Consider the following 25,258-nt stretch of genomic DNA (forward strand, 5'->3'; position numbering starts at 1 on the left):
TTTACCCTTTATTTTATTTTTATCGTTAAAACTCAAAGTTTTCAAGTTTTTCCATTAATTTTTCTTTCTTAATTTTATGGGGAGTTAATAGAACTACCTAATAAAAATCCAAATTTATTCGATTCCCAGCATACCCGACACGACACACCACCTCTCTCTCTCTCTCTCCCCTTCGCCTTCCGATCTGCTACAGCTGTATATAATTTCAGTAGTCACCGCCAACTCCCAGCGCCGACATTATCTTCAACCGCTTCTCCATCTACATCTCTGTATGCTGTAAAACGACGATCCAGCGAGCGAGCGTGCTTTCCCAACTCACTCCGAGTCCCGGCCGATAAAAAATCGGCCCCTCATTTCGGGGGTATTTTGCACTTTTGCGAAAGTAATGATACACTCGAAGCGTGTGAGCAGATAAGAAGAAGAAAGAGGAGGTTTTTAGGGTTTTTGAATTTGGGGTTTTTCTCGGCCATGGCGACCGAGGGTCAGAGCCCCCCGATGAGCTGGAGAGACTCGTACAAGGGGATGTCCTCTGACAACATCAAGGGTTTGATTCTTGCTTTGTCTTCAAGTTTGTTTATCGGTGCTAGTTTCATTGTGAAGAAGAAGGGATTGAAAAAGGCCGGGGCTTCTGGCATCAGAGCAGGTTCGTAATTCAAATATGCTTGTCTGGGTCACTTATAAAGTTCAATTTCTCAACTTTATATTATTCTGATGTGGGATTGTCAATGGAGCAATTGGGTGTTTGAGTTTGTGCTCGAATTGTTGTAAGTTTCAAAATTTACGGCGAATCGAGTGAAAAATGGAATATGGGTTGGAATGTAAACCAGTCCAGATTGGTGGGCAAGGCTGTTCTATTTAGTAGATTGAACTTTATAAGTTAATTGAAGTATCACTTGATTACAATCACTTGGCTTCACTTTTTTTTGTTACACTACAAATCTATGACTCAGTTGATTCGAATTGAAAATTTTATATATCTTTCATCCCGAAATCATTTATCAAATCAAGTATTGCAATATGGTGTCTAAGTGATTGTTAGCAGCTAATCTTGTGTAGAAGAATGTTATGATAGAACATTTTCAGGATATTGACACTTATGATTCAAGTCCATTGATTATTAGTTTATGGGTGTTTTCTTCTTTTTATATGGCATGTTACTGATCATGTCATATTTCTCCTGTTTTACTTCTGTGGTATTTTAATGCATCACCTTAGCTGTTGTGATAAAAAAAATCCCAGTATCCGAACAACATATAGACAGCACTTGGTTTTTGTATGCTCTAGATAATTTCAGCTTTTCTTTCATGCCTTTGGTTCTTGTCTATTCTTTGTGCTTTATGCGTTTCCATATTCCGTTTGTGTTTGACCGTGGATAATTGGTATGAATCATTTTACATGTTTGGCAGGAGTTGGAGGATATTCGTACCTATACGAGCCACTTTGGTGGGTGGGCATGATAACGAGTGAGTTGAATATTTCTCTTTTTCAGTTACGTGATCAATGAAAACCAATAATTTGTTTCTCTGTCGGACTATTATTTCTATTTATGTTACTGAAAGGTACTGAAGGTGTTTTGAATAGTATAGAAAAACAAATGACATTTTCTGACGTGTGTGTAGTACACTGAACATACAAAATGTGGATCATAGTGGACAAATGTTTGATGCAGTAAAACTGGTACACTTCTAGACAAGCTTCAAAATCAGGGAAAGAAAGGGCGTTGGGGAAATTTATTTTACTGGATCGTAATTCAGGGAAAGCCTTTTACACCATTAGACATGAATAAGTGGGCACACCTGTCATTGAAAATTACTTCATGATCTATAACTTTAAGTCTTTAAGGGTATACTTCTAGTTTTGGCTAACCTTGGTGAGGGAAATTCAAGCATTTTCAGAGAGCATTGACAGTAAAATCATTCCTTCCCGCCGGAAACAATAGACCAACGGAGGCAATTTGTAGACCAATGTCTGCAGTTTACTCATTAACCTCAGTGTGACTAGAATCCAATCAAAGCTTCGGGGTGACTTAGCATGGTTTTCTAGTTTATTGTTGCAATAAAGTTTATTGTTGCAATAAAGTAGTTTATTTCTCAGGAAAATAAATAGGAACGACAGATTGTTCTCTATTATCTACTTGCAAAGTTATAGCTGACCACAGAAACAAGCATTTTATAGTCCAAGGAACCAAATGGGTATTTATGTGTCTTATAGTCATGAACTTATTTTTGAAAAGAAAGATTCTGACTGACAATTGCCATTTTGACAGTGATTGTTGGGGAAATTGCTAATTTTGCGGCTTATGCATTTGCACCAGCTATACTAGTAACTCCTCTTGGTGCTCTCAGCATAATTATCAGGCATGATAAAAATTCATTCATCCATATGGTTGCTTCTTAGTGTTTAGTGCTGATCGCAATATTATCTTGCAGTGCTGTGCTTGCACATATTATTTTACGTGAGAGGCTTCATATTTTCGGTGTTCTTGGTTGCGCTTTGTGTGTTGTGGGTTCTACAACAATTGTTTTACACGCTCCTCAAGAACGTATGATTGAATCTGTTACAGAAGTTTGGGATCTTGCCATGGAACCAGGTAATTGGGTCATTTTCTGCATCTAATTGTTCTTTTATTGTATTTTATTCTTAATTTGTGTATTAATGTATTGTTGTTGCTCTTTTGGCTACATTAAAAGGAAAAGGGATAATTTCCGATAATCATACTTGTTCCTTGTAGGTTTTCTCTTGTATGCAGCTTTGGTCATAACTGCTGTGTTTATACTTATATTCCACTTTATCCCGCAATATGGCCATACACACATAATGGTCTACATTGGAGTTTGTTCCCTTGTTGGTTCCTTATCGGTATGTATTGCTGTATACTTCTGTAAATTTCAAGTACTCGTGCTTTATCTGTGTCATGCCGTCCTCTTCTCAAATGTGTTTTTTCAAACTCTAAAGGTGTCCTTTGACAGGTCATGAGTGTTAAAGCACTTGGAATTGCTTTGAAGTTGACATTATCAGGCATGAATCAGCTAGTTTACCCCCAAACTTGGGTCTTCACTTTAGTTGTCATTTCTTGTGTGCTTACCCAAATGAATTATTTGAATAAGGTTAGTATTAGTCATTTTTCTGTCCTTGTGTTATTATTTATTATATTTATATTTGTTATTATTTTGATCTTCCAAATAAACACTTGGACATGCTTGAAGTTGTTGTTGTCAAGCATGAACCAACTAGTTTATTCCTACACTTTGGTATACATTTCAGCTATCATAACTTTTGTGCTTACCCAAATAAATTAGTTATCTTAAGGATTACTTCTTTTGGCCAAACGCAAGTCTTAGTCTTTCAAAAATGCTTTTAGTTGACACTTTGTCCTCTCACCCAATAAAAATTTTCAAACAGAGAAAAAATGAAAGATAAAAAACTTAATGATAATGCCAACAATCGGAAAATGATCTAAGGATTATTGAGGAAGGCCTGAAATTGGAAAAAGTCTAATCATGAAGTTGTTACTTTCTTGGTTCTTCCACATTTGCATTCTTTTTTGTCCACAGCTAGCGTAACAATGCAGTATGTCACAGATTTTCATCAACGATATGCAGATATGCTTTATTGTGGCTAAACTGCAATAGATACATTGTGTGATTGTGGGTATTGGTTTCTTTGTAAGCAAGTGTTTTTGTAATTTCATACTCAACAAGTATTACTCCCTGATAACTGTTCCGGTTCTTTTGGATAGGAAACTGATTCAATCCAACATTACAAACATAGAGAATTGGTTAAATGACCAGCAATCTAAATAACTATCATAGATGACGAGGTAGCCCAGTCCTAAGAAATTATACAAGAACTTAGGTATGGTAAGAGAATAATAATTCAAACATTGGTTGGAGTAGAAACTGGACGTTGGACTTTAACTTGCCATATAGGCCATTGAAAGTTTGGTTTTGATCATTTGACATCTCAGTTTAAGATACCCTTAACTCATTTAATGAGGAGTCTGGTTTTCACCTCCTATGTATTTTGATTAGTGTTTTCCTTTCCGTCGCAGGCACTTGATACTTTCAACACAGCTGTGGTATCTCCTATATACTATGTTATGTTCACATCACTAACTATTCTGGCTAGCGTTATCATGTTCAAGGTATGTTCTTTTTCACAGATTGTATTGGTACCCCCTCTATTTCTCTGTTTCTTTTTGGTTTGTAAATATAGTTTCTCTCATTATTTAGAGTTAGAACTCGTCTGTCATGAAATATATCTCATACAGGGGTTCATTTATGCTGCCCTCTCTATAAATTGAAATTATAAGCTAGTCCTCCTAATCTTTCTTTGTCTTTTTCAAAGAAAAAAGTTGTTCGTTATCTCTCTCTCTCTCTCTCTCTAGCCCATATAGTTTCTGTGTTTTTGTTTTGAATAATCCAGATTTCCTTTTCTTCTACCCGTGTTACAATATTTCACATGAATAGATTTCCATTTGCAACTTATCATGGGGCATTCTGTACTTTCAGGATTGGGACAGACAGAGTCCAACTCAGGTTATCACCGAAATGTGTGGGTTTGTGACCATCCTTGGAGGAACTTTTCTTCTTCACAGAACGAAGGATATGGTTGACGGTATGTTTCCTTAAATATTTTTGTCACTGATGGTTTACCGTCAATCTTAGATTGTTAACAAACGGACCTGTGGTTGGGTGTTTGGTATTTCACGAGAACAATTAATTTTTTTTAATGGATTCTGAACCTTGGATTGGTTATTTTATCAAATTTTGTAGGTTTGCCAACATCAATGTCCTCCGTGCGACTATCTAAGCATGCAGATGAAGATGGAATCGATGGTTCTGAAGGCATCCCTCTTAGACGGCAGAATAATTCCTTATAGCTGACATCTGCCTTCCCCACAAGCTTGGTTGCTTCTTTCTTGAGGACCTTGCTAAGCGAATCTGTATTCTACGGAGCATCGTATCTAGCCCACCTACCGAATCATATGTTTTTCGATACTTTCAGAGATTGGTAAGAGTTTCCTCCTTTTTGTTACAGTTACAGCCCACTTCTTGAGAAAGATATTCGCCTAGATTGTAATTTTGCGCGAATCGGTTATGCGGTGTATCTTGGCTAACACTTGCCATTCAATGAATTTCTGAAGAAAATCACAACCCCCTTTCCTCCCTGAACTTGTGTTTATTGTCTCTGTACTACTTGTTATTGCGGTCCCAATGAACGTTGGATACCTTGGATAATGACGGTGTTCACGGTTGTATAGCGCCTTTCTTGGTGCAGAGGCTACCGCATGAAATTCCTTCTTATTTTTGGGTTGAAACTTGAAACCGTGTGATCTTGTTTTCGTTTGTTTTAAGGGAGGGAAACCTCTAAATACATCTCACCTCGTTCATTTCACGCTGCATTGAAAACATTGCATTGTAAATTTTCCCTATCACGTGAACTATAAATACGGAATCATATTGCGTTTCGTGAGTTTGATTTTACTTCATAAATACATATTGCCTCGTTATTTTACTCTCTAAAATTCAAAAATTAATTTTGTTAATTTTGTTATGTAAGTTTGATATGGGTGCACCAAGCTAATTAATTTCTTTTTTATTTTTCTCATCTCTACAACTCGTCAACCCAAAAAAATTCCGTTCTTAATTTCTTTCTTTTAAGCTTAATATTTTCTGATTGTTAAATGTTAACATGGAGTAGAAATTTATAATCAAATTCATGGGCACATGTGGCATATCTTATTGGGTGGTGAGTCCCACAAATGTTATAGAGAACGACTTTTAAGTTTTAGGGAGACGAGACGAGAGAGTCGCAAGTCAAAGTGAAACAAATTTTGAGTTTTAACGAGTAAAGTGATGACTTTTGAGTTACAGTGGCAAAATGAAATTCTAAAATGCGTGGTAAAAATAAGCTTAAAAACAATCCACATTTTGACAGATGTAAAAAAGTTACTGTCTATGACGATTCATCCGGTAATCTGAGCCACGCACAACAAACTTGTGTAGTCACATGAAACCGCAGAAATTTGAATAAACTTTATGATGTTAAGGGTATCATGTACAACTATATGCACTTGTTCAATATGCGTGTATTCATGTTCCAAAGCCTTTCAATTCCAGACCGCATACACGCATATTGAACCATATGCATGTTAATATTTCTATATCAACACATCAACATAGAACGTTTCTAGCATCGTTTATCGGGCAACAAAATTGTGCAAGTCATTTTCCCTTCCCACATTTTATTGCATTTAATGTGCCATAAGCTTTAGCACCTTGCGATAAGTCGTAACCGAACCAAGCGTTCGGCCTCGGCGGTATCTTCCTGGAAGATGAAGATACAGGTGGAGCTACACTTAATCATCTTGGGTGTGAATCTGAGGGTGCTTTTGCTTCAAAAGACTAGAGACAGAAGCACAGTGTTTCGAGTTGTAATTGCATTTCTCGCAGCACGCCTGCAGCTGTTCAATGAATTTCAGGCACCTGCAAAGTATAAGCACTAGTTACAAGGCAATAGTTAAAAGAAACTAAAAGAACATAATGCATAAGAATCATCATGAACGCATAACGTTTGACGCGGACAATTTATGCCAACAACGATCCTTTACTCCGACAGCATCTAAGGTTCCTCGAACAATGTGATATCTCACACCGGGTAAATCCTTAACCCTTCCCCTTCTTACTAAGACTACAGAATGTTCTCGTAAATTATGGCCAATACTAGGTATATAAGTGGTGATTTCAAATCCAGAGGTTAAGCGTACTCTGGCAACTTTATGTAATGCAGAGTTTGGTTTTTTTGGGAGTGATAGTGGAAAAGTTGACAGATAAATCACCCTTACTGCCAAGTTAAAGCAGAAGTAGGCCGCATGCAGTAGCAAACTTTTAGCCAAGGGAGCGCAACACCAAAATCAACTGTTACGAAAATGACAGCTTACACACTAGAAACGTGGAAGTACCAGTTCGGCTTTGACTGCATTCAAGTTTAAGTCACTCTTTTAAATGCCAGTAGAAGGTAACATCACTCAATGTTGTGGGACTCAAATGCCAAAACTTTAATAATTAGTTAGATATAAGTATAAATGATGGTCAAGTTCGCACATAATTAAGATCCGACATCAAACAACAACAACAAAACTTTATCTCACTAAGTGGGATCGGCTATGTAATCCTAGAACGCTACTGAGATCGGTTTTGCACCTAACTCTAATCCTAATCCAACATATTAAAAATAAATACTTGCTGGACCAGATCATCACGGTTCTAGTTTGATAACTAGGAGAAGGCCTTACATCCAGAATAACTAGAAATGTCGTGACATTCCAACCATATTCGGACCATGTATTTTATGTGTCGGTTTGACACTGAAATAGTGAAAGGTGCATCAATCACAGAACTTTTGGCTATCAACGACCAGAGGTTTGCTTCTATGAATAAAACATACAGGAGGAAACATGTATGAAGAATAAAAAAGACAAGCTGGAAGAGAATTCCTTGAGTAAGGTCATAGCTAGTGAATGTAACCTCGTACTATGCACGAACCAGACACTCCTAAGCAACTGTTTCTAAAGACCACCTAAGATTTCATTACTATGTTGAAGAAAGAGACGGCGATTTCTCTTCTCGGTCATGTTTCCTTGTTTGATAAATCTCATATGCATAAGATAGGGAAACAACTCCTAATCACTTTAGCTGGAGACCCTTAGGGCGCGTTTGTTAGGAAGGATTTGCTCGTATAGCATAACTCACTGGAATCAAGGCATATTGAATGAAAAACCGGATTACAACTTCCGTATTTGTCCAAGTTGAATGTAGAAGATGGAACAACGAGGAAGGAAAATTATCCCTTCTAATCGACAATATTCCTTCATGAGCAACCCATCTTCTACCCTCAACTTGGACTAAATTTTTGAAGCGTGTCAAAGTCCTATCCAATATGCCTTTGATCTAGCAATTATCCTATCCAACCCAATCATCCCTAACAAACACGCCCTTTTACTGTCTTATTGTATAAATAACAAACTGGAAGAGTAGAATGAACGGGAGTTGTAAAGCAAGCAGCCAAACGCAGTGGTAAACCCCTAAGCAGCTACAAATCACAATGCAAAAAATTTATCGATATCCTCGTTAAATTATCTGTGACCAGCTTTTTTTTAAGTATATTTTTATCGAACTAAACCCTTCACTTCATTTGACTAGGATGTTGAAATATTTTTTTCACAAAAGAACCTCAAAACTTACGGTGGAAAAACTCAGCGACTAAGAAAGTGGCGGTGTTAGAAATGTCCCATTATTTTCTCGGCAAGCAAAGAATATTTTCTCGGTAACCAAACATGAGATACAGATAATAAAGAGGAGGAGGAAAAAGAGGACGGACGTACTTTTCAGGGAGGAAGTTGTTCTTGGAGAGGCATGCTTGAATGTAGCAGGCTTCTTTCTTGCACGGCTCCTTGCTTTCTTGCTGCACCATCTCCTCTCTCTCTCTCTCTCTCTCTCTCTCTCTCTCTCTCTCTCTCTCTCTATAACATTCGACCGTCGGAAATGTCCGCTCCTGCGCCCGGTTTCTTTTTCTTATATTTATTGGTCTCACCGACCGACCGACCGACCGACCGACTAGTCTTCCCACGTGTGCGGCTTCTGTCATGGACCGGCTTATTCGTTTTCTTTTTGGGAACACTCGGACTCGAACCAGTTCGAATTTTGGAAATTTTTGTATCCTCTACTTCCACAAAATTTTAACTTTACCTCCTTTATTATGTCTTACTTTAGATTTTGTATCATCTATGTCCCGTCAAGTGAATTGAGAAAAATATTAGTTTCGAGAACTTTTGATCTTTTTCACACGTTAATATTTTGGCCAAATTGGATAAATAGTTATTGTAGTGATAGAACATTCACAAGGCAATTTCATGGTAAAAACAAACTAAATTTTATGCTCTCGTAGTGTAAACTGCTAACAAATTTAAACCCCACCTCATTTTTCTCTGTCGTCACAACTCACGACCCACCCACCATTCGCACCATTTCTATCTTTTACTATATTTTTAATTGGTTCAGTTTCAATTTGGGGTAGAAGTGCGGACCTATTTATGAATTTATTTATTTCTTACATGGACACCAATCGCTGTAATGTGAGGTATTTTTCATCTCTACATGGAATTTACAAGGTATTTATTCATCTCTACATGGAATTTACAAGGTATTTATTCATTACTTACATGTCGTAAGATTAAGTGCTACATAAAAAACAAGAACCGTTCTTTTGATGGTTAGACCGCTGAAGGGACTAATAGTGTACAAATTTTGAACTTTAGGGGTTATTTGATATTATAATTTTTTAGATTATCCAAAGTTAAAACTAAAGAGCAAAAAGGGTGTAAGATGTAATTAAACGTTGTCCAATTGTTTGTAGAACCAAGTAATGCCAGGAGAATCCTCGCCAGAGAGTCATCGAGATTATTCAATTACATTCGTTCATTGTATATCGTACGATAAAAAATCATTATAAAAATTTTATTTAAAATTAAATATAAACGATATTCCATAAAAATTTGTCGTACAGATGAAAGAACGCAACAAAGAGTATGTATCCTCTCTCTCCAATTAATGATTGCTGACGTGACGCGCAGTATATAATATACCCTCTCCTCCCGGTTCTCCTAAAAACAGAAGCTCCTCCGTCCTCCGTCCTCCGTCCGCCGTCTCTCTCACAATCACAGACACAGACACAGCAAAAAATGGAAGCTGCGAAGCCATGGATAAACGCTTTCAGAGCAAAATCAAAGCAAGCCACGCTGCTTTGGCTCGAGGGCTTCCGAGAGGCCTGCTGCCTTCACCGCGTCCTCATCCTCTGCCACCGGTCTCTCTCTCTAGAAATAATTACTTCAATCGCACGCTTTAATTATTTTGATTAATTTCGGTTCAACTGCCCTTTCTTGTTGTTTGGTTGCCGAGAAAGCGGAGCAAGCAAGAGAAGAAAATTTGCTTTCTTTTGCTTATGTTTTAATTAGTTAATATTTTATTTATCATCTTTAATTTGTTATGGCAGGTCGAGAAAGCTTATGATACGAACAGGACAGTGTTTTCTATTAAACGGCTTCATTTTCTTAGGAAGGTAAATTTCTCTCTGTTTTTCTCATGAGTCATGAAAGTGAATACAGTTTCATGCTTCAAGGAATGGCTTTGAATTGTAGTTTTGTAAATCTGTGAAATTTCGTGTGCTTTGCTCGTATTTTTCGACAGTTACAAAAATTTCCCTGGATTGTGATGTTTTAGACTAGTCATTTAGTCCATTTTCTGATTTTTCTGTGTTATTCGTAGTGGTATGGTTTGAGTAAACTGAGTAGTTTCAGGCCGTAAAATTTCCTAGAAGTTGTATCTTCTTAGAGATGCGAGCGAGTTGATTAATTTGCCAAAGCTGTAGGGTGCTCAATATAAGATGCATTTTATCAGGTTTTGTTAATCTTTCTGCGAATATGAAGAACTACTTGATAACCACTTTTTAATGATTATACTACGGTTGAGAGCGATTGTGGCAATCTACTACTCCTCAAAGTATTTACAAAGATGAGCGACTGGTGTCCAAATTTTGATCTTGCGTTCTTTCTATGTCATCTGGTATGGATGAAAAATGTCAATTTAGGAAGGACAAAGGGAAGCAAATCGAGGTTCGCCGTACTAAATTAAGATGGACTTCGGTCAAGCAAAAATATTGTGACATATGTAGAAGCTATGAATAATGTTGATCAAAGTAGAGGGATAAGAATGATAGAAGAAGGTGCGCTTTATCTAATTGGTGAAGAGAATACTTTTTGAGTCTTTGACATCAAAGTGAAATAGACTGAATGAAGGAACTTGAATGTGATGATATAGACGATTCTTTTGAATGATATTATCGAGGTTTAAATGAATCAGTTAAATTAACGATTTTTATGTCACAGTTTGGCTCTACTTTTCTATCTATATAAATGGCCTAGTTTTTTTTTTCCTGCTGAAGGTAAATGTCGATGCTGTCAAGCTTTTAGATGCTTATATGGTCGCCTTAGTTTTCATGTCCCAGTATTACCTCTACATAGACATCATGTAACGTAAAAACTACTTATAAAAGTGCTTCCAGTGTTTTGCTGGACAAAGTGCATCCTAAATCTGCATGTGTTAGTATTGAAATTCAAATTCCCTAATCTGTCTCTTTGCAGTATAATTATCCTTAACTCAGTCATCATCCCAACTCTACACTGGATATTACCTGATAGATGCCCAGAATATAGTTCTCAAGAACCCTGCTCATTTGGTGGTATATTGAAAATTTATTCCTTCTTGCAGCAGGGACTTGTACAACTCTTTTATGTGAGTGTGCAGCCAATTTAAGTTCCTCATTTGGTGCATGGATGGCATTCGATTGAATATTTCTTAGTAGGAAAATGGATGAATATGGATTTTTTGTGTAATGTTTTGCCTAAAATTAAGTTTTGTAATCTTTGGCGATGTGGCTAAAGAAAGTGATTAGGGTATGCATCATGTAATATCTGGATGTTCAAATTCTTTGTTTCAGATTATATTTCTGTACTGGTATGTAATCTCAGTTAGTTTGTTATCTTATAAATATTTCTTTATCATTATAGATGCTCGAATTACTGAAGGGATTTAATCCCTTTCTCAACTCACAGAACATATAATTTTTGTTTATTTCATTTATTTATTTTTGCTTTGCAGGTAACTTGCTTCTACCCACTATACGTATTCAGCATTATCCTAAGCAACATCTGGTACTCAACAAATTACCCCCTTATGCTTCATTGTTTTACCTCTACATTATTTACTCGATTCTGTTTTAACAACCATTGGAATGAACTGAGCCCTGGTAAGGTTCACATCTATATCTTGCAGTGCAGAATGTTAAAAGTTCTGGAGGTCACCATGATCCTTTAGTTGTTAATATATGATAATTTGTTTAAAGTTCTGCATGTCTTGATATGCCTTTTCTTTTTCCAATTTCTACCATGTGATTATCCAAATCTACAATTTTATTTTAATTGAAGGCACAATGACATTGCTAAGTATGGATTTTATTCAATGGGGAGGTCCAGGCCAACCACATTGGATCCTGTCAGACAACATGAGGTATTGGTCTTACAAAATAATGTTGGTCCGGAAAGGCCTGCTGGCCTGGGAGGGTAATTAGCTTATTCTTAAATACAGCTTACGTTTTTTATTATTGTTATTAATTTTTATATTTATTATTTCTGACATTTCTTGTTGAATAGATATTTATATATCTCATGAGTTGTGTATGCATCTGTTTAATTTGCAGGGTCATGATTGGTTAGGAGTGCAGATGTATTCAGTACTTCTTTTGAGTTGTTTCTTCCTAGAGGTATATATATCTTTTGTTCTGTATTTATTTGGGTGTATGGAATTATAGGTGGAACAGGAGTTAGATTTCATACTTATTAGACTTAGAGAACGATAGAGAAAAAGAGAGAGGAGCTTATTTTCAAATTGCAATATGCTCCATGGTTTATGTGTCACTTTATGAATGACAGGCTTGATGGCTTCTGCAGGTATATGTGACAGGATTTATACCGTGTGGTGGGGCGGCACTAAATTTTCTGCTTCTGTCCTGGATGTATGCTTATTACTGTTTCGAGTATGTGGTGCATATGCCTTTTTGGATTGATATGTTGCACTCACTAATTGCCTAGATAGGTGTGCTAATGCACCTTTTGAACTCCTGGATGTATGCTTATTACTGTTTCGAGTATGTGGTGCATATACCTTTTTGGATTAATATGTTGCACTCACTAATTGCCTAGATAAGTGTGCTAATGCACCTTTTGAACTCTTTTAGGTACAAATGGAATTTTTCTGAAGTTCGTCTTGAAAAACGGTTTGGATTTCTTTGAATCTAATTGGGCATTTTTTGCTGGTTTTGGTAAATATACTTCCATTCCGGTTATTTTCAGTTCATATGCATTTTGTCCCCTTCAAGTGAACGATTATTTATCGTATGCAGTTTCCTGGGCCACATTATACACTGTTTATTTCCACGTTGAAAATTATGCTGATATAGATCTTCACTTAGAATTTTACTTTTGCAGCTTCCTCATGACACATGCTTGTGTTATTATAATTACCAAATGCTGAGACACCTTTATCATGTACCTTCACTTTTTTATTTTTAGTCAGTTCTGTTTTCACTTATTTGGAAATCAACATGTGATCAACTGTATTCGATGGTTGATTCTGTTTGGTTTGAAAGGAAAAAACGAAGAGATAATATTAAGTACTCGTTGTGTCTTATTATATGTGTATGGAATAGCTGCTGTGGGGCTGAATCATGGTGTTTAAAGTATAGGATGTTGATTAGATTGTAAGCAAGACAAAAAGCAAAATAAAATAATAATTATGATAATAAATTAATAATATAAATAAAAGCCGAGACAGTTATAAATAAACCCTCTTGAAATGCAATATTTTGACTCCAAGAGCATGTCACATGGGAATATGTTCTAGATATTTAAGGCACGTAAAACATTTCTGCATTACCTATATTTAACATTCGTCTACATGTTTGGAGGTTATTAACGTCCTCTATGGTTCTGCAGGGAGCCCTTGCGTTCTGCCTATACTCTTTTTCTCACCTCTTGTGAGCTATGGATTTATGGCAATTCTCTTTCCATTGGTATATTTTTCTTTTTACTTTATTAGCTATTGACTCTGCATAAAACTTAACCATGATCATCTTGTTATTCACATGTGGTAACCGTAGATGTTTTCAGTTTGTTTTGACAGCAACGGGCTCAGAGGCTGAGCAAGTTATTTCTTCTCAAAGGACAAAATGGGAAGGTGCTGGGTTGGGAAAGCTTCCAATATTTAACGCTGCAGATAACTTATCGTAAGCCCCTCATTACTTATGAATATATGATCTCTGTGTTTCAAATATGTTAACTCGTACTTGATTTTTGGGTTCCTTTTTGTGGATAATTCTAAAAGAAATACCGTAAGCCCCTCATCCGCCCTAATCTCTTTTGTTTTTTGTTCTTGCATTCTAGAGCTCTAGTATTTATATCTAATAACTTTATGCTTAAGCGCGAAAGGAGGGTGTAGGTTCTCAAATTTAAAACTGCTATATTAATCACATTATTGACAACATGTTCAATATTATACGGTTGGTCCTGAAATTGAGGAAGTAGCATTATTTGAGTTCTAATAAAGTGAAATTTCTATCTGTTTTGACTCTCGGTTGATCTTGTACAGGATGCGGGTTTTGTCTCTGTTTCCGCTGGAATCCCAGGAGTTACTTCAGAAAAAGAAAGATCGCTAAAGTTTGGCTTAGTGTTTACGCAATTGTAAAAAAGTAAGTAAAAAAATTTCTCTTTGGCCGTAAGGTTTCTATTGTGCTCCCATTCAATCAACAAAGTTGTAGATGTGTTGCGTTGCGTTGCAGTCTTTATCTGATTGATATGATAATAATTTCTTAATTTAAATGCAATGGTTCAAGATAGGGCGTCATCGGAAGGGTTTCATGGTTCCATTCTGTATGTTTTACATAGAAGAAATTAGGTGTTGATCAAACCTTATCAAATGTATAGAAAATATTATTTCATCAAAGACCGATTTCAGTGGTCAAATTTGACCAGCACATCGTGTTGCAACCCCATGTTCGTTTGCAATTCGGTTATAATGATTTCACCCGTTGTTATGGAACTTTGATATGCAATGCCATGTTCGTTTTTCGATTCCTCAGCAACTTACATTACATCTATGTTGTCCATGTGGTTTCGTGCAATTTTCACTTGTGGACTCGTGGTTTCGGTTTTTGAAATTGAAGTTGTGTAGCTTGCTCAAGATTTCAGTTAAGGAGCATCTGTTAAAGCTTAAATCTTGGATGTTGGAGCTAACCCATAACTCTTTTACTAACACTGTCCAGATGGTAGAGGATTTGAGTTTGGATGCTTTAAATCTCAATACCTCCGCTTAAATTCATGAACAAATTTTGATAATTCTATCACGTTTTGCTTTCATATTATAATTGGGTTTCATACCAGCTATAGTGGGGAGGGAAAGAACCAAACTTGGAACCTCGGATGCATCATAAAATCGACTAAACTACAAGCCTATTGCTTTAGTTAGTATAGCCTAAACTGTTGAGATGAGGAGTCGAACTTGAGTGTACATACGAGAGCAACTAGACTACCAATGTCATTTTTTTTGTATTAATTTGGAATATTCTTCTTTGTTATAAACGATATTACTACTTTGATCAGTACTCAAGAGAGTGGGGAATCCAAACCTGAGAGAGTGGGTTGAAATGAAAGATCTTATCCACCCAGGACTCGATATTAATTCGAAATATTAGTTTCCTTCCATATATACAAGGATTTTATATAATGTTATGAATTACAGATACTCTGAATTTTTTAACTATTATATCTTTGGTTAAAAGCATAAAAATTGGAATTGGATCTGCTGTGGACCTTGGTGTCCGGAGCCTAAGCCTAAAGATCAAATCATCTATGCCGCTGATTGGTGTGTAAAAGAAACTAGAGTCGTTGGTTTTGTGTGGTAGGCCAGGAAAATGAGTTAATGGAGACCGTTGAATTCAATTTGTGCAACCCAGATGAATTGATCCTTAGGCTCCGGACACTAAGGTTCGGAGCAGATCCAATTCCATAAAAATTAAGGTATAACAGTTAAAATTTTTGAACCCTCCCACCATAGAATTTTTGTATGCATGATGCAATTATGCTAACATATATGGTGTGTTTGAAGGTACTTTTAAAATGATTGAAAACATGTTTAGAAGTACTTTAAAGATGACTGAAAGTGTTTTTGGAAACAATTTAAAGTAAAAATAAAAATGCATTCTGAAAAAAACACTTGAAGTGTTGTTTCCTGCAAGAAACACATCTAATATTTCTTTCAAAATGCACTGTTTTTAAAGTTAAAATACACTTTTTATTCACCCATTTAAAAGCACTTTCAAACGCATCTATCAGTACACGCTCTTTCTTCAGCCACGCGCCGTATAAGTACCCAATCTTACCAAAGCAGCACTTACGACACATATGATTGGAGCACCAGAAAGCGCGTGGAAGCATAATTGAAATACGATCTTATTCCCTCGACAAATGGATAAAGTAGTGCACCGCTGGTGGCTCCGTGACCGTTGATGATGATCGAGCAGACCAAACAAGACCCATCCTGACCGTCCATCCACTTCGTGCGAACAGTCATCCTGCTAATTGATAAACTTAAGCGTGTTGGGATTAAGTTAATCATTTTTTTCCAACTTTTTGTGAGCGTACAAGTCAAACTAATATCCAATAACTTAAATCACTTAATTATGCTTAAGCCTTACAGCGCGGGAAATTAATTAATCCCAGTTTCTTAACCTTTTCCTGCGTAAATTGCGGGATTAGTGTAACGCTCAACGATGCTAATTACGCGTAAATTATTATTAAGTGAATATGCTTAGCATATGTATTTTTAACATTCTCTTATGAATTAGGTGAAAGATGAGTTTTGTCTCCTAAGCCAATTGCCAACCCTAGGGTTTCACCAAGTGGGAATTGGATCATCTTTGGATCAATTCTCTCCCGATCCTCTCAATTTTGGCAATCAACTTTTAGCATTCCACTCGAATGGAAGAGTGCATTGCTAATAGTTGGTTGCCAGAGTTGAGATTACACTTGCTGTTCATTATTTTTCAAATTACTAACAACTATGTTTAATGTTTTAGGATATTGCATTAGTATTTTAACGAAGGAAAATATTGGAGAGACTACATGTGTATCATCTTATGTGACAAGTGAGGTGTACATGTCACATCAATTAATGAATTTATGACATTGTATATTGATTGTATGTGTTAGTTGCCGCATGAAATTGTAAATGGTACAAATATGTGATTTCCTTAGCATTTTTCTTTGGTAAATATTAATAGCACTTACTTACATGAAGAAGTATTTTTTTCACTTCATCCACATTTACTAACACCGACGGGATAAAATAAATAAATTTTCCAATTTAATTCTTTTTTATGCCTAATTGTGTCTCCTACATTATAATTTGTAATTCAATACTTAAAAATCAAGAAGTAAACTGATCAAGAGAAAGTAGTTGGTCTCATACTCATTCTTCATCTCTCATTCTCTCATATTCATGATTTTCATTTTTTTTTTATACAACGATGTATTAACACTAAACGTGGGGAACAATTTGGTTTCAAACAACACAAGACTCAAATCCAAAACCTTTCACCTACAAGTGAAGATGAATATTATATTATTGTAATATTAACTGCTATGACTTCCCATATTTGTTCTACCCAATTGTGTCTCCAGCGATATAATATGACACTTTCTTTTGTATTTAGCTTTTTCAGTCCTTATTTGAGGTTCGGTGTGATGTGGCACATCCCCAAGCATGGCATGCGCTTCTTTTGGTCTTCGAAAACTAACAAGCGTTTTCAGTACACATAAAAATTTCTCCTTAACCTCATTGTTTCCATCTCCTCCAAGCTAGTTGTGGGAGCCTCCAAATTTGATCATAATTATCTATCCTTTTCATTCATTTCTTAAACAATACACATACTGAATTTAGATCGAGTTCGATTAACATTATTCATCATTTTGCTTTGTGTACACTTTGGTGGTTAATTTTCTCGTGTTTTCAATTAAGAAAATCTCGTAAGTTCATAACAATGTGCCTAAACTTGATTAAGATCTCTAACACATGCTTCATCTTCTCTTCTCTTTTCCTAGTTGATGGTTGATGCAATGCCGATGCAGCCCTCGTGCTTTTTTTTGGGGATAATATGCTAACTACTTCTTGCCCACTAAATAAAAAGGAGGCAGATCAAGTAGGGGCCAACTAGAAATACACCAGAATTTAGTGGGGACAGATATAAATAGTAAAATATCTACAAGACCACAAAACGTAAAATTCTAACCGCTTTAAAGTGCATAAATATAATTGTTTTACTCTACTGCGATAAAGTGTCATCTGCTCTATCATATAATTATATATAAGATTATGGTAGAAAATGATTAAGCAACGAAAAAGAGGGAACTGTACAAGTCAACATAAAAGTCACCCTCAATATTCAAAAATCTGTCACTGATCTGTCTGGTGGCTGGCTTCAACCACAACGTTATTTATTTTTCCTTTTTTGTTGTTCTTTCTTTTTCTCAAATGCCTTTTTCTTTTCTTTTCCGGATACCCCTCAAAAAGATTACTTACAGCATTTGTTTTCTTCTAGAAACTTGTAAAATGTGATTAATTATAGTGTGCATATTAAGATGGTTGAAGTAATAGGTCACAAATGTTTAAGGAATTGTTTTGCAAAATGAAACGACTAATAAAATTGTGTATTTTTATGATCGGAAAAAGGTATGTACGTTAGTTTAATTTGAGAACAAAAATATTGGAAACGTGTTTGGTATTAATATACTAAATTGAGAAAGTAAACAAAAATCATATTTGGCAATAATGCTTTTGTAATATAAATTTATTGTGATGAGAATGGTGGTTGCAACGAAGGTGGTGATAGTGGCATTAGTGATGACTTGGTAGTGACTGCGGTGGTTGGGTATGAGTGGTGAAAATGTGATGTGTGTGTGGGGAGAAATAGGGGGTGGTGGCTAAGGCCATCTCCAACCGAAGGCTGGCTCCTCTAAGAAATTAATATTTTAATGAACAATGCAAAGCCATATTTCTTACCATCTCCAACCAATGACTAAAAGGTCATAGGGCTCGTTTTAGTTATGTCACAAAAAATCATCTCCAACAAAGGGCTAAAGGGTCATAGGGTCAAACATAATTTATTATTTAAAAACTACAACTTAAATTCAAATCCAACAGCTAAGTGATGTAAGCATGACGTCAACTAGCCGTTGGATTTGAATTTTTTTGGCATATAAATAGGGTGGATGTCATATCCCGGCCCGGGCAGGACCACTTCCCGGGCCTGCTCCACCACCGTAGCACGATATTGTCCGCTTTGGGCCCCGACCACGCCCTCACGGTTTTGTTTTTGGGAACTCACACGAGAACTTCCCGATGGGTTACCCATCCTCGGAATGCTCCCGCGCGCTACTCGCTTAACTTCGGAGTTCCCATGGAACCTGAAGCCAGTGAGCTCCAAAAAGGCCTCGTGCTAGGTAGGGATTGAAATATACATTTAAGGATCACTCCCCTGGGCGATGTGGGATGTCACAATCCACCCCCCTTAGGGGCCCAACGTCCTCGTCGGCACACACGCAGCCAGGGTTAGGCTCTGATACCAAATTGTCATATCCCGGCCCGGGCAGGACCACTTCCCGGGCCTGCTCCACCACCGTAACACGATATTGTCCGCTTTGGGCCCCGACCACGCCCTCATGGTTTTGTTTTTGGGAACTCACACGAGAACTTCCCGATGGGTCACCCATCCTCGGAATGCTCTCGCGCGCTACTCGCTTAACTTCGGAGTTCCCATGGAACCTGAAGCCAGTGAGCTCCCAAAAGGCCTCGTGCTAGGTAGGGATTGGAATATACATTTAAGGATCACTCCCCTGGGCGATGTGGGATGTCACAGTGGATATTGGGATATAATTCACACACCTTTGAATTCAATCTATTTCAATTCAATCTATTTCAATTCAAGTTTGCAATGAATTCCAACTTTTGATACTCTTCGGATTCCAATTGGGGGTCCTCATCCAATTCTAAATTGTTTAATGTTATTTAATGTTGTTTAATATTGTTTAATGTTGTTTCATGTTACTTAATGTTATGTAATGTTTAATGGTTTGGGAAGTTATAGGGAAAAGAAAAAAAAAAAAAAAAAAAAAAAACAAACCGGCTAGCTGACGTTAGCTAGTTACCGTTGGTTTTCAAATTCTGGGCCAGCCGGTTGATCCTTTAGCCCTTTTTGTCCAGTGGGACCCACGAGCCCTTTGGTCTGACCCTCAGTTGGAGGCAATTTTCTTACTATTTTCGGCCTTCTGACTCTCTGGACCCTTTGGTTGGAGATGACCTAAGTGGTGGTGGTGATGGTGGTGGTAGTAGCGATTACAAATTGGTGGGAGGTAAAAGCCAACTGACTTGCCTTCTCAGGTTTGTTTGTTTATTTATTCTCTCTCTTGTGTTCTTCTGTCTTGGATTGATTACATTTTATATGCTCTCTCTCTCTCTCTCTCTCTCTCTCTCTACACACACACACACACACACACACACACATATACATACACATCAACTTAGTTGGCTGCTGGTTTCATCTCCTTGTCCTATATGTTTTGCAATTCTCTTCTTATTATTTCCATAAGAAAAAGGTCAACTCGGGCATTGAGCTGCTCTATCTAACTGCATCTGGCAACTACTTTCCTTTCCATCTCATAAAGTGAAGAACCAGCAGCAGCTCACCATTTTTGTTGGCTTTAGATTTTTGCCATTTCAGAGGTAAAACATAAACAGAGATGCTCTATACAATGTGTGTGTCAAAGTTGGACAGAGAAAAGATTGTCAAGATTTCAGAGGGAGTCCAACGGCTTACTACTAATGAGTCAAATATCGATATTGTACCGAATTTAGGCTAACCTAGCAAATGCAGTTTTATTATAAAAGACATCGATGCAATCAGAATTAGAGTTATGTTTTATTGTGTATACTCTAGTGTTCCAAGGATGCAAGTGTCTCTCGCTTGGGATCCACCTAATGTGGACGGTTCTCGGATCCCTGCCACTGGAAATATAGGTGTAGGAGGAGTTCTTAGAGATAATATCGGTGATTGGATTGGCGGTTCTCTATCAACTTGAGCAAATGGCAGGCGGTTGATGCTAAAACTTGTAGCTGACAAGAGTATTTCAAGATTATGAGTGGAGATGAATTTAGTTTTGGTGGTTAATTTAATTAATAATATGACTTAAACCAGTTTTCATCTTCTTGTCAACATCATTGATTAGTGCAGACAACTTATGACACGTGAATGCGAGTTAGTGCTTGTCTAGCAGAAGAAGAACATGGTGGTACATGAAATTGCCAATTGGAGCTATAATATGAATCTTGGATACCATTATTTTGAGAATCCTTCTGATTAAAATTGAATTTAGTTATTTGATGTTATGATGGAAGTATGTAGGACTCGAACTATCTGTAATAACTCTTTGTGCTAGTTTTTTTAGGTGATCCACCCCCTTACGTCACCAAAACAATAAAGTGACAAAGAGTCATGGTTGATTCTCTCGTTTAATTCTTTTTGCTTGTTTTCCATTCTCTTGTCATACAAATAAAGCATTTAAAAAACACTCAACACAAATAGATACATAAATAAATACTTCCTCCTATACAATCTCACTCACTCTTCTTGTTCCCTTTTAAGCCCCTTTGGACCAAACTAACAAATTACATATTAATCTTGGATTTCCTCCAAACCAATCTAGAAATTGATTTCAAAAAAAAAAAAAAAAGAAATAAAAAAATGACCAAAAATTAACAAACAAATGGTAGCTAGCTAGGAAACCTATCTTTTCATCAGACAGATATGCAACGTGATACCATCCATGCATGCACTCATCTCATCACGAATTCAACTTCCAAATCTGCAAAAACACAAACCCAACAAATCTCTAGTGTTCCTGCTCATCCTCTAATTAATTAATTAAATGAAAAATTGGAAGGAGGACTTCAATGATCAAGTGAGAGGTTTTTCGTGTTTCCGGCACACTGAAAAATTTATCTGATTAAGCTGCATTACAAAATTTAATTCAAATAAAAATAAATAAATAAACTAACCAAATATTATTCATATCATTGAGAACTGTTTGGGGCTTCATCTCCACTATCAGTAGTTTGAGGCTGATGTTGTTGTTGTTGATGATGATGATGATCCAACGGATGATGATGATTCTGCTGGTGTTGATCGGAATTCATATTCAAACCACCTCTAGAGTATGCATTAAGGGCCGCCAGCATGCCTAAATTCGACTCCGAAACTCCGAGGCCGAGATGCTGCGACGGTGGTTGTTGCATTAGCATGGAACCCAATTGGAGGGGATTCCCTCGGCCGCCGGCTGTTGCTGGCTGGAATTCAAGACTGCCTGGAAGATTGAACCTCGGCATGAAATGCATTGGCGCTTGTAATGTGCTCCCGTGACTCGCGGTTGACGACGGAAATGTCCACATTTGGGCAGCTTCTGAAGGACCAGCCCCAAATGTTGCGGTGGCCATAGAGGGTACACCGGGACCAGCGGTTACTGGCAGCATCCAGAATGTGTTGCCAGCACCGCTCGTTGGGGCAGGTGCCACTGCCCACATCGCAGTGGCTGGTAGGATGTTCGAAGGCCTCAAAACCCCTGAAGATCCTACTTCCGCTCCTTGCTCCTGCTGTTTCGGCAATTGTAACCCGCCGCTACTCGCGCCCTTAAATGCCTTATTCCTGGACGGCGATCCTCCGTCACCGCTGCCGCTTTCGCCTTGCCCTTGATTGTCATCCTTGAACAAATCTTCTCTAAAGCGTTTTCTCATATAATTCTCAGTCGACTCTCCACCGCCGCCTCCAGCACTGTCTCCGCCGCCGCTTGGAAGCGCTTCTGCAATTTGATCTGCTGTTATGAGAGGAGACTGATGCGGCTGATGATGATGCTGTTGATGTTGCTGTTGTTGATGCTGTTGATGAAACCCCAACAAACCCGAATGGGCAAAACCCTCGTCGTAGTGAGGATGGTGGGCGAGGGCCAAGGCGCCGGGAAAGGAGTGAGGGGAGGACTTGGAAGGCGGAGCAGAAAGCGTTGATCCGCTGCTGCGCAGGGAGATGTTCAAGGTGGAGAAATTGGCGGGGATGGTACCGGTTCCCGTGGTGGCGATGATGGCATGCTCGGCTTGCTGGAGGAGCCATTCAATGGTCTCGCCGTCGGACTTGTGGCCCAATTCTCTGGTCAACTGAAAGACCCTGGCGGCGCAGGTTGCCGGCATTCGTATGCGGCGGCCTCTGCCTTCTACTTTTGTGTGTCGGTCCTTGGTGGATCGTTTGGCCACTTGGGTCGCTGGTGCTGCCGGTGCTGAAGGAGCAGTACTGGTGGCGGGTGAAATGGTCAACTGCTGTTGAGTTTGGTTATTTTTGGCGGAGTCGAGGAGGGAGGCGGGTCTGGTGGGTGGGTGAGGATCGGATCTGGTGGCGATGGCGAGGGAGGCGTCGACTAAGTGAGGGGGAGGGGCGGTGGAGGTGGAAGTGGAGGAGGGGGAGGAGGTGGAGGAGGAAGAGGAGAAAGATGAGGAGGAAGGAACAGAAGTTGGTGGTGGTGGTGGGGTAGAATGGGAAGTGGTGGTGAGGCCAGCTTGAATTGAGATGGAGCCCACGAAAGGGGGTCCTCCTCCTCCCCCTCCTCCTCCTGAGGAAGATCTGATGCCATCAAAGGGGCCCACAAAGTGGGAAGAAGAAGAAGAAGAAGAAGAGGAGGAAGAGTGGTGGTGTTGGAATTTTTGTTGAAGGTGAGGAAGAAGATGGTGGTGTTGGAGACTTGTGTTGTTGTTGTTGTTAGAAGTGGAAGTGGAAGTGTTGTTGGTTTGCTGCTGCTGCTGCTTCTTGTTGTTGTTGGGTTGGAAATTTGATAAGTCCATTTGGTAGGGAAGGGTTTGGACTTGGAGGAAGGGAGGGAGGAAGAGAGAGAGAGAGAGAGAGAGAGAGAGATGATAACTTTATTTTTGTGTGTTTTTTTTCTTGGGTTTTAAGTTGCTGTTGGCTTATTGATCTTGATCTCTAACTCATCAGCCATCCACAATAGTACTTTTCATTTTTCTGTGTCTTTCTCTCTCTAGGGTTGGGTTGGACTCTGAAGAGAGAGAGAGAGAGAGAGAGAGAGAGAGAGAGAGAGAGAGAGAGAGAGAGAGAGGTGGGGGTGGAGTGAGAATCTCTTTAAAAATGTTGCAGGGATTGGATTGGGGTTGGACCAAGCTAAGACTAAGAGTAAAGTGCTTGTGGGGTTCTTGTCCTTCCCCTGACCCTGAGCACCACCAGAACTAGCACTTACTCTTAATTTAGAGAGAGAAAGAGAGAGATAGATAGTAGGTCAATTTAGCAGGTGGGGGACCGTCTGTGGTGGAGCTACTAGCTAGGAAGTAAAACAAGAGAAGGACGAGACCTTTCCGCCCTCCATCCTCCTTCCTCCGCCCTCCGCCCTCCGCCCTCCGCTCTCCAGTCGTGGGGTCTGGTGAAATGAATGATAAGAATCCTCCTTTTTTACACTCACATTTATGCCTGCCCCGCCCCCTCCCGTCCCCAGTAATTATTTATCGAACATCTCTCTCTCCCTACAAACATTCTTTTATTTTCCATCTTCCCTTTTTCTCTGTGCTTCCGAAACAGTCACGGTAGAATTTTTTGGTGTCTCCATAACACAGGACGGAACACAACATATCATTATACAATTAAACGAAATTTTTTTTCCTTCAATTGTCACTCTAATTGTATAATGTTATGTAGTGCTTCGGGCACAATGAAAAATCTCTCCAAACTCATGCCTCCAACACTGTTTTAAAAGCAGTATGGTCTTTTCACTGATCCTCAAGTGGCCCTTTTAGCAATAAGAGAGTTTCCCGCATTCGTAAACAAAAAAACTCTCACGATTTACCTTCTGGTGCGAATGGTAAATTACATATATCGGAGGGAGTGGGAGTGGGAGGGTGAGTCCAGTTTGTCCCAGTGGAGGGCAGGGCAGGAAGCAGCGAGACAGCGCAGGTAAGCATCAGATAAAAGCATCTAATGCACTTCCAGGACAGCTCATCCCCAACCCAAACCATCCCTCCGCACTGTTTTTTCCTTTCTTCTTTTCTCCCTTTTTGTTTAATTATTTATATTACATTTTCTTTGTCAATTGGTGCAGCGAGCATGCCATTGATTTCTAATATATATGTATCCGTGGAGGGCTGGAGGAAAGGGATAATATTTATAATATGATTAATGGTTTTGGTTATACTTACAAAATGCTGTGAACTAGCCACAAAGTATTTTGACAAGGAATTTGTTCATAATTTTATGAAGTCAAGTATTTGCAAATCTTTCTTACATGCCTTTGATCAACGTGAAGGCTAGAATAACATTCCTCATCTCATCTACCTAACATTTTATACTCCATTTCTAGATAACTTGTCTCAATCCTTTGGAACTTCGAAATCTCTTAGCCAAATGAATAAAACTGGCACCGCAATTCAAGGAAAATTAAAAATTGTTGTAAGGGTTTAAGTTTATATTTGCTATATATTGTCTGATGTTTTTT

The 25,258-nt window shown here is 38.2% G+C and overlaps 3 protein-coding genes and 1 pseudogene across 4 annotated transcripts; 2 read left to right on the forward strand and 2 right to left on the reverse strand.

Moving 5' to 3' along the window:
• Positions 1-132: 132 nt before the first annotated feature.
• Positions 133-5,170, forward strand: LOC137717447 (putative magnesium transporter NIPA4). Its single transcript, XM_068456824.2, has 9 exons — positions 133-643; positions 1,407-1,463; positions 2,267-2,357; positions 2,430-2,590; positions 2,732-2,859; positions 2,970-3,107; positions 4,052-4,144; positions 4,512-4,617; positions 4,776-5,170. Exons 1-9 carry the CDS (start codon positions 469-471, stop codon positions 4,880-4,882), a joined length of 1,056 nt encoding a protein of 351 aa, XP_068312925.1. The 5' UTR covers positions 133-468; the 3' UTR covers positions 4,883-5,170.
• A 901-nt stretch (positions 5,171-6,071) lies between these two features.
• LOC148694555 (uncharacterized) lies at positions 6,072-8,627 on the reverse strand. The gene is made up of 2 exons (XM_088699229.1): positions 8,387-8,627; positions 6,072-6,488 (listed from the first exon to the last, which is right to left on the reverse strand). Exons 1-2 carry the CDS (start codon positions 8,473-8,475, stop codon positions 6,362-6,364), a joined length of 216 nt encoding a protein of 71 aa, XP_088555355.1. The 5' UTR covers positions 8,476-8,627; the 3' UTR covers positions 6,072-6,361.
• A 991-nt stretch (positions 8,628-9,618) lies between these two features.
• On the forward strand, positions 9,619-14,646 carry LOC137718474 (protein EI24 homolog; annotated as a pseudogene). Its single transcript, XR_015964971.1, has 11 exons — positions 9,619-9,864; positions 10,054-10,119; positions 11,201-11,351; positions 11,718-11,770; positions 12,044-12,178; positions 12,316-12,378; positions 12,566-12,651; positions 12,853-12,936; positions 13,610-13,686; positions 13,784-13,899; positions 14,262-14,646. The product of XR_015964971.1 is annotated as a protein EI24 homolog (transcript).
• Positions 14,647-21,281: 6,635 nt separating this feature from the next.
• On the reverse strand, positions 21,282-23,827 carry LOC137718149 (transcription factor TCP8). The gene is made up of 2 exons (XM_068457652.2): positions 21,780-23,827; positions 21,282-21,586 (listed from the first exon to the last, which is right to left on the reverse strand). The coding sequence occupies exon 1, from the start codon at positions 23,601-23,603 to the stop codon at positions 21,795-21,797; it is 1,809 nt and encodes a 602-aa protein (XP_068313753.2). The 5' UTR covers positions 23,604-23,827; the 3' UTR covers positions 21,282-21,586; positions 21,780-21,794.
• Positions 23,828-25,258: the final 1,431 nt, after the last annotated feature.

The sequence above is a fragment of the Pyrus communis genome, chromosome 8 (assembly GCF_041283825.1).
Source record: "Pyrus communis isolate YQ-2024b chromosome 8, ASM4128382v1, whole genome shotgun sequence".
Taxonomy (NCBI): domain Eukaryota; kingdom Viridiplantae; phylum Streptophyta; class Magnoliopsida; order Rosales; family Rosaceae; genus Pyrus; species Pyrus communis.

Bases quoted from the DNA above. Each gene is read 5' to 3' on its own strand.
- LOC137717447 (XM_068456824.2), top strand. From the start codon at position 469: ATGGCGACCGAGGGTCAGAGCCCCCCGATGAGCTGGAGAGACTCGTAC. The intron at 2,358-2,429 runs GCATGATAAAAA...ATTATCTTGCAG, and splicing joins GCTCTCAGCATAATTATCAG to TGCTGTGCTTGCACATATTA. The intron at 3,108-4,051 runs GTTAGTATTAGT...TTTCCGTCGCAG, and splicing joins AAATGAATTATTTGAATAAG to GCACTTGATACTTTCAACAC.
- LOC137718149 (XM_068457652.2), bottom strand. From the start codon at position 23,603: ATGGACTTATCAAATTTCCAACCCAACAACAACAAGAAGCAGCAGCAG.
- LOC148694555 (XM_088699229.1), bottom strand. From the start codon at position 8,475: ATGGTGCAGCAAGAAAGCAAGGAGCCGTGCAAGAAAGAAGCCTGCTAC. The intron at 6,489-8,386 runs GTACGTCCGTCC...TATACTTTGCAG, and splicing joins AACAACTTCCTCCCTGAAAA to GTGCCTGAAATTCATTGAAC.